Genomic DNA, 9,828 nt, shown 5'->3' with positions numbered 1-9,828 from the left:
AATTTGTATTATATAATTATATTATATATATGTATATACAGAATAATAAATTATATTGTTTATCGTAACTAATAATAATTATAATTATAATAAAGAGTGTTTTATGCATTTACTTGTTTTTTTAGCAAATTTTTTAATACAATTAATATTTAAATTGGTCAATATTAATATTGCGATTACTTTACGCTTAAAAGACATCAGAAACCTTAATGATTTTATAAAGACATAATTTTGTCAGTACAAGTATATCACTAATTAATTATCCAGCTAAAAAGATCCACACAAATATATTAAACTAAAATTGCTACTATTTTTTAGTTATCTTTATTCACATATCCTTGTGTTCACTATTATCGGACGAAGCATTATTGACGAAATCAGATGATATTAGCAGAAGATCCGTGTCGATTTGACAATAATCTCAGTAAATTCGCGCGATAATCACGTTAATTGTAATTTCATAGTTCACTTTTCTCACTGCGAAGGCAATCATTTACTTCTTCACTCACCGTAATGAGACACGTGATCCTCATATCGTCGCTCGCACGAAATCTTGCTTACCTCACCGATCTACTGCGAAGACGACTGTTAGGCTGTAGTGTTAACCACCTCTTTTAAAGGTTCTCTCGTAGCTATTAGAGCGGGGTCTGTACCGAAGCTTGATAACGCATCTTAGTGTATAATCCCCAACATACAGCATACACGCCATTATACCGCGAGAGCCGGGCGAGTAACGGGAGCAATTTGTTTTCTATATTTCCTTATTGTTACTAGAGATATATACGAGTATCACATATAGTTTCTAAATTACAATCTGATCGCTACGACTAGTAGACAAACGTGTTTATTGTAATATAGTATATACTAAAGCAAGGTTTCTCGTATTTACTTTCGTTCTTACAGAAATCCTTCTTTGTTTTCAGTTTTCTTTAGGTTGCATTTATGTCGAAACATCTAAAAATTCTTTGTTTTACTTTTATATATTTTTCTTGATATTTTATTTCCATCCTTTATACCTCCACACTGAAAAAAAAAAAAGATTGGTTGAATATGACACAGCATTTTTAATTGTTTGCAACAGCCAATTCAAAATGTTATGCTATATTTTATCATCTAATTTGCTGCAGCAGCCAATTGTTTCTTTCAGTGTGGTGTCTCAAATTTTAACGGTTAAATTGCGGTAATATATTTCATGATTAAAAATAAGAAAAAATTTATGAGTCTTAACTAAGACCAAAATTTATTTAAAAAAAGCTTTATGAAAAAATTACAACAAAAATCTACACTGAAAGAAAAAATTGGTTGCTGCAACAATTTAGATAGTAAAATATAGCATAGCATTTTTTATCGGCTGTAGCAATCAGTTTTTGGTTGTAGCAGCAAATTTTTAATTGCCTATCGAAATCATATACTGATATTGCGGATAGATTGATGCAATTAAAAATCTGCTACTACAACCAAAAACTGGTTGCTGCAGCCGATTAAAAATGCTATGCTACATTTTACTATCTAAATTGTTGCAGCAACCAATCTTTTCTTTCAGTGTAGTAGTGTAGAATTTAACGATATTGAAAGCCAAGGCAATGTACCGGACAACTATGCAATTGAATCCACATGTATATATTACTTTAGTATACTTTTATTAGAAAAATTAAAAATATTTCTTCTTATAAAAGTTGCTTTATGAATCCATGGAATTATTTGAATAATTAATTCTATATGTACTCTATGAAATTGATGTTATACAAATAAAAAACGAAATAAACTCAACGATCGCTGACCAAACGATTGATATTTTGAAATTAAATATTAATAAATATATTACATATTATAGGTACTATTAATAACAAAAGCAAATTTTTTGTTTGCACTATATTTTTGTCATAATTTTCTCTAAAATTAATAATAATTCTATAAATCTATATTTGTACAACATTTTTCTTTATTTTTATCCGTAGAATACTTTGGTTATTAAAATCTGGAGCATTTTGTACAATATATAAATAATTGTCAAATAAATTACATTACATCGCTTACTTCTAAAGTTCAAGATTTAATAATTTAGAAAATTCTCGAAATATTTGGAAATTTAATAACTTACCAATAAATTCTTGCTTGAAAGAATACGGACTCTTTAATAATTGCAGAGATGAAAACTTGTAGATATATTTAACATAAACATACATTTCTTAACTTCGTGCTTTTGCATCGTTGATCCTGGTGACTGCATATGGAAACATATCGTGCCAATATGTAATGAAGATATATCGTTGCTTGTTGAAATCCTTCAAATTAATGCGAAAGAATTCGTAACAGAAGCCATTGACTTAACGAAAGTAAATTCATTTACACGCTATTTTAATTGCGTGAGTTTGTGAGTTTACCATCTCCAGCGTGAAGCGCCAAGTTTCTATCATCTAAACATGGAAAGTTGTTTGTTGAATTGTCAGATTAACTGTGAGTCGCATCAGATTCCAATCCTCGATATCGATAGCAAATGTATGTTATTGCTGCTCAATTGAGTAGAAATCCGTTTAATTAATTGGTATACAAGTAGAAGCAATTCTGATATATATGCCATATGTAGAATCTCGTGATCTTTCGAATAATTATACTGAGAGAATGGTCGCGAACGGAAAAGGTGTGGTAACGGTGTAGATTACAGAGCATGATTGAAAAAAAAACACGTGGATTAATGCAAGAAGAGCCGACATTCTGTGCGAAACAGTTAATAATATCTAATCTGGCAGCAAATCAGTTCCCTTGGATAAACCAGTCATGTATCAAAAGCAACGCGTATGAACGATCTTACTTGTTCGTATAATCAGTAAGTAATTATGTTTTAATAAATTTTTATAATAGTTCCTCCTGATAAAATCAGTACCTTTAGATACAAGTAGTATGTAGAAACTTATTGTTAGTACATACTTTCTCACTTCTGTGTCTGTGTGTGTGTGTGTGTAATTTATATATATGTAATACATTGCATTATATATTATATATTATATATACATTTATGTATATGTATATATACGCATTTATATATGAGATCTCAAAATCACAGAATGCCTTTTGAATATAATTTAGTAAATTTGAAGTCAATCTTTTTTTTTTAAATAAAATGGACATTTTTATTTTTATTATTTTATTGTAATTTTTTAATTTTCAATATATAACTTGACGACTTTTAAAATTTTCAATTTCCATTAAAATAAGATCTAATAATTGAATAATAATTATGTTTACTGGTTCTTCTGAGATCTGGTTCTTTGAAGAAATCTTAACTTCGTTGATTTATTGCGATATTATTACTTTCTTATGCAATATTTAGAAAATAAGCGTCATACATTCAGAATATTAGTTATGTATACATATTATTAAGTTCCAAACATATGGATAAACTGTATTTGTTTATTCCTTCTTACATCTAGAATCAATTTAGAATTAAGGAAATTCTAAGCAGTAATTATTATTTAATCTAAAATGATTTATGATAGAAAATTTATCAAACATAACTTGATCAATTCAACATTTACCACTTTACTAATATGAAAATGAGATAGATAATTTAACTGAGTGAATGCGTCGTTCATTAATCATATCGTCGCGACTGAGTTAATTCGCACGTATTTTATTGGCGTTGAGCACGGATTGAGTTTACATTCTACTTTTTAACATAATTAATAAGAAGGATTTTTAATTGAAAAACACAGATGATTCAAAGCTAATGTTTTATTCAAACTCTCTGGCTGAGGTAATATTTATCGCAATAAAATTATTTACAAATTTAGATTCTCTTTAATATCTTATTATTAATATTCTTATAAAGATGCTTATTAGCATAAAAGATTATTAAATTGCTTCTTAATTTAACAAGTGATATTGTTTACTATTCTGATTCTTTTATGAATATATTTTAAGACCGAAAAAAATTTCAGCGCGTTTTTCAGCAAAATCAGATATGTACATAAATTCACACAGAAATATTTAAATACTAAAATCTGCTTTGATCGAATGTAGCATTTTTCATTTAATTACATTTAATTAGTTATATTTTATTCTCTCATAAGTTTGTTCGAAAAAAAGCCAACTGTATAAATAATTGTTAAATTATTAAAATATTTATTGTAAATTGCATTTAATCTAAAGCAAATGATACATTAAATTTCTTTATGCATAAACACTTTCAGTTTGCACGCTTGACTAAACAAAATGTTGCGAATTAACCACTAACTATCAGGCATCCATACACTCTTAGTCTTCATATTTCAAGATTTCAACGATAATCGCAATGAAAGCGTTGGTTGTTCAGTATTTCTTTTATTCTTTTTTTTAACTGTTTATGATAGTTTAACTGAAGTTAAAGCGGCGTTTTCCGTCGAAACGAAATCCGTATGCGGCGCTATTCGGCGCATCAACCAATGCAGGATTTCGGTATTGATGGAAGGATCCATGAAGATGGGGTGGTCTCACGGCGTTTTGCTCTTCGTCTTGCGTACCTTTCAGGTAAAATGCCTCGAACTGACCTTCCGGTAAGAGAATATCCTTTAGGGACTTGTCATCTGGATCATATGCCGATGTGAGGATGATTAATGTGACGAAAAAGCAAAATACCTGCAATAATGCTATCTTTATCAATTGCTTTATCAAGAATCCCAATAAAATTGATAGATAAATCGCTTGTAAAGTTAAATTGAAGAAAATTCTGAACAGAGATGCAGTTTGTAAAACTACGAATATCAAATCTTCAAAATTAAAAATTAACAGAAAAGTTAAAAATTTAATTTCATTAAATAAATTGATATCAAAAAAATTGATATAAAAAAATGCTGTGATATAAAAAATAACTGCTTGCATAGATTTCTTTTTCGTAATAATTACCAGGTCAACAAATATTTGTTCAAAATTAAAAATGAGCAAACTTTCAACAATAATTCGATTGAATTAAAAATTGAACGAAGATATTTTAAACAATAAATTCTTTATGCAGTGTTTTAAGATGCTTATTAGCACCATTGTTAAATGGATCTATTTAATTTGTGATATTACTATTGCAGTCTCAATTTATAATTGCACCTCAAATCCAACGGTAATCGACGCGCAGTTTATACAGTTTACACAGAACTGAAAAGGACATTATTTAAAATTTATATAGAAATATTAATAGACTCAGATTCCGCCTTATATTTGGCGATTTTCTGTTTATTTGAGTTTAATTACATGAACGGTCTAGTTTAATTTATTATTATTTAAACATATTTTAATTTAAACACAGCCCTCACGTTTTCTGAAATAACGATATAATCCGATTATAACAGTATAATCGATAGAGTAACAATTTACACCTTCCTTTTTACAATGATTTACGTGTGCAATGAATCTTTTTTACGATTACTGTAATAAACGGAATACTGTCGTGATGACTTAGGTGATAATTTTCGATTAATACTAAACAATTATACGTACCAATAAAATGTTTCGATCGTTCCATATCATTATCAATTTCCGTTCCATTTTCCTGACCGTATCTCTCGCGCGATCAAGATACTAAAATGACAAATAATGTTTATGTGACATACAACGATGAGTCTTGTCAGCATAACTCTCTCGACTATTTGATAAAACTGGGAAAGCGATAAATCCGGTCTCTCTCACCAAATTAATCTCGCATACTATGCCACGTGGCAAATTAGTTTTTAATTGTAATTTATTACTTATAAAAAAAGTCATATTTGTTCGTCCATACATGTATTCGCGTTTAAAGCTAATGACCACGAATGCGCAATGATATAATTCAATGCTACGTGCACAACATGAGCATTACCTCGATTCGCATGAGATAAATCTAGTCTAGACTAAAATACATCCTGTATATAATCTAACAATAATTCATCCTATATAATAAATATTTATTTGTGATACGTAATATAGTAACAGACTTTGTAAGCAAAATATAAAATAGAAAAATACAAAATGATACTTAATTAAAATAATAAATCTAATAAAAGATAGAGACAGAGAGAGAGAGAGAGAGAGAGAGAGAGAGAGAAAGATTAAATTTCTTAAATCGAAGAAAAAATATTGGAGATAACGACAGAAAAATTCAAAACAGTTTGACCATTCATAAGCTATGATTAAATATAAACATATAGATAAATTATAATGTAATGAGACAGATATTTCAAAACTATCGGTTATTCTTTTCATAGATTCTTTAGCTAATTCGGAGTTGAACTTTTCTTAGCAAAAACATCAAGATAACAATTATTTTCGATCTATAATTGTAAGAAAGGATGGCTTTCCGCGAAACTAAACTCCAACTAAATAAACAATAACGTTTCTATACTCTTCGATTAATCTCAAATGCAATTTTCTTTGATGGAACTTTAATCTGAGACTTGATATATTGACAAAGATATATGACGCAGAAGATTGAAAAAGTGCAATGATGATCTTTCGTCGACGTACTAAGGGAAAATCGACTTCAAATTCAGCGAATCTATTGTTAAAAAGAAAAATCACTCAAAACAATTTTTGGAGTACTCTACATTAACGATATCGCAAAGTGCGTCATTTTGAACGCGGATCTCCAGCATAGTACGTCCGATCTGAAATCATTTTTTTACGGTCGCTCTCCATTCTCCGTTACGTATGTGCACGTACCTTGACCGTTTACCTATTGCGAAACAGGCCGTTAACGAAATGTAATGCCTTTCGCAGTTGCGCGGCCGGCTGCTATTGTTCTAGGTAATCGTTCCAAACACGCGAAAGCAATACAAAAATGTAAAAATAAGTCTAAGGCATATCCGTGAAAGTATTAATACATATAAGTAGGGAGCACTCTTAATGTAAAAATCTTCAAAAAAAAAAATCAAAATCGATCGTTCGACGCACTCAGATAGGGATATACACACACACAGAGCACGCAGAAATTTATTTGTTCGTAAAACTTTAAGCATCCAAAAGAAGCAGAATCTGTTATACACAATAAAAAAGATCTATTTTGTGGACGAGAAATAGTAAATTAAAAATTAATTTGGAGTATACAAAAATTAGACTAACTCTTAATGCACACGAATCATTCATATTCTTAAGATGTTTCTCTCTTAAACTTAATTAATTTCTCTTTTACGGCGAATTAAGTTAATCATATAAAGAGCGATTACATCAAACAAAGATGATTCACTTGAATCGATCATCTTTTTTGTTAAAAATATTTTGAATTATTTTGTCTCCAAACTGAAAAAAAAATTTTATTCGAGAAAGAAACTATATTCTACTTTGACAAATAAAAAATAATGTTCTCTGTTGCGGATTAATCGCAAGTATTTTTCAATCGACGCAAAATTCATCTTTCTTTAGAACATTTAATTGTACGTTTTAATTGTGCATCGTAATTGCATGTCTAATTATATATTTCAATTACATTAATGACATTGAAGCTCGAAACAGATCACGAGAGAGAAAAATCGTTTCTTATCGCTTTCCTTCGAATACGAGATGAAAAATTGTTGTTCCACGAAGAGAGCCGCCAAATCTCGATTGCTTTCGTATACATTAGATAGGATATTTATATATACCGTTAATCACATCAGATCGTATATCTGCGCTTCGCGAGATCAGTAAGTAAATAGCCGTAAAATGGCGATTACACAGTGTCCAATTAGGAATCACGAGATGATCCGCGGAGCACGAAAGCGAAAGTGTTTAAGCAAGGCGTGACGAAACGAAGCACAGTTCGTCAAACCACGAATTAAACGAACATGATGCATACAAATCAATCGCACTTTTTAGAAATATTTAAAATCATCCTTTTTTATTCTCTGAACTGAAAGACGAAATCTTTTTTCAAGGTAAAAAATACATTCTACTTCAATAAATAAAGAAAACTGCGTACGGTACATGTGGGTTAATCGTACTTTATTAGAAATATTAAATCATTCTTTTATTCTCTGAAACGCTAAAAAAGTATTTTTGTCCAAGATAAAAACTATCCTGCTTGAACTAAATAAAAAAAATGTGAAAAATTGTCAGTCGGAAGAATTAATTTCACCGATTATTTGATCATGCTATTCTTTCTACATTGAAAAAAGAGTACGTAGAATTACTTAATAATATGTGTAAAAATTATACAATTTATAATGGAAATTAAAACATGTGCAAGTATATAAAATATGTGCACTTTTACAAAAATTAGTATACTTTTCACTTTCTAGACTCTTTCGTTACAATTTAATATAAAATCGTAATACATTGCGCAAATGTTTGGAAAAATGCATGAAGGAATAAGATGTACGATCTAATTGTAAAACAATGAGACATGATATTCACTGATAAAATATCGTTTCAAACATATGTTGCTATTTAACACAGAGTTCTACGTTGGATGTACCTACACGTTTCCAAAAATAATGCGGTCGTTACCCGCATCATATGCTGAAAATTTAACATCATAGAAAGTGTGGAGAAACGCATTATGTCCACATTGTTATCATTATACATTAACTTAATTATATATTTACTTAATATACATGTAATGATAACAATGTAGAGACATACATGCATATATACATGCACACAAAATTTTTAAAATATTTCAAGTAATAATATAGAAAAATTTTCCATAAGAAGGTATTAATTTGAAATTTCTAAAATTGTATATATATATATATACATATTTATTTATTTATAAATTTGAAACAAATAAATATATACGTATATACTTTTATTTATAGATTCGAAATTCCTTTCTTATAAAATATATCTTCTTATATTGTTATCTGAAAGTTTTTACAAATTGTACATCATAAATTTAATATTATACAATTTTATATACTTAAAATATTGTACAATTTTCCGACAGTGTCGGAAAAGTAGTAGAAGAAGAGAGCATACATATGTGCGTATATATGTAAAAGCAAATAAAATGATAAAATACATTACATATATATGTATCGAAATGTATTGTGCATAAAATTGTAAACCTACAAATTGTGGACCTTATTCTACCTCAAGTTCTCCATTACAAGTAATCCAAAGTAAATTCTCAAAACAGAATTTTTAGAAAATTGTACGCGCGAGGAGCTTCTGAAAGACTTACCGAGATATCGCCACGGAAAAGTGAAAGCCAGAGAACGACAGCGACGACGGTGGCAGTGGCGCTCGTGACAGATACGGATTTCGATCAACGGCCGCCTCGCTCCCGGCCTTGTCATGCCCGTTCGCACGTCCGTCGAGATGGAAACCACCGCCGCCGCGTATCCCCCATCTACAAAAACGGAAGTCGATGAAAGTGGAAAACGAGGTCCGAGCGTGGTGCGCGCGCGCGCGCACACATTCGTTTTTTGCCGCGCTATCGGCAGCCGGCCAATCGGATAGCAACGCGCGCTTCAGATCCGTCATGGACGCTCGTATTTCTATCGAGTAGATAAATCGTCTTTTTTTCTGCTCGCTTTTTAGGTACACACTTTGCTTTTGCAGCGTACCTTTTTGCCGTCACGTCGCGTCGGTTCGTCTTAAGGTGAATTAGAAATAATTCAATGCAACGTACAGATTTCACCATCACCATCGAGCAGCATCTTGTTTTTGTCGAAACAAAAATTATTGTCAGGGAAAGAAAGTTCCGTTTAATTCGTTCTCGATTGGAATATAATAGACAGGTAAAAAGGCTGTAAAACGAATATATATAAAGCCAGTTAAAAAGATAGGATACGACAATAATGTCGCACGAGTTTAGAGAACTGTCACTTCTGTGTAATAAACATAGAAACTGCGAAAAGTGATTTAAAAAATGAAAAAATGGATGTAACAATCAACGATTATATTTAA

General features: G+C 30.1%; 2 protein-coding genes across 2 annotated transcripts in view; both read right to left on the bottom strand.

Annotated features, from left to right (window-relative positions):
- LOC108754617 overlaps window positions 1-709 on the bottom strand; it is a 5,155-nt gene extending 4,446 nt beyond the window's left edge. The window contains exon 1 of the mRNA XM_018497053.1: window positions 696-709. Coding sequence (XP_018352555.1) covers window positions 696-709 — 14 coding nt within the window. The remainder of the gene's footprint in view (window positions 1-695) is intronic.
- A 3,456-nt stretch (window positions 710-4,165) lies between these two features.
- On the bottom strand, window positions 4,166-9,254 carry LOC108754804. The gene is made up of 3 exons (XM_018497409.1): window positions 9,101-9,254; window positions 5,467-5,547; window positions 4,166-4,614 (listed from the first exon to the last, which is right to left on the bottom strand). The coding sequence occupies exons 2-3, from the start codon at window positions 5,512-5,514 to the stop codon at window positions 4,351-4,353; spliced, it is 312 nt and encodes a 103-aa protein (XP_018352911.1). The 5' UTR covers window positions 5,515-5,547; window positions 9,101-9,254; the 3' UTR covers window positions 4,166-4,350.
- Window positions 9,255-9,828: the final 574 nt, after the last annotated feature.

Source organism: Trachymyrmex septentrionalis, unplaced genomic scaffold (assembly GCF_001594115.1).
Source record: "Trachymyrmex septentrionalis isolate Tsep2-gDNA-1 unplaced genomic scaffold, Tsep1.0 scaffold80, whole genome shotgun sequence".
Lineage (NCBI taxonomy): Eukaryota > Metazoa > Arthropoda > Insecta > Hymenoptera > Formicidae > Trachymyrmex > Trachymyrmex septentrionalis.
The sequence above is the reverse complement of the archived record's forward strand: the minus strand, read 5'-3'. Positions and strand labels throughout refer to the sequence as shown.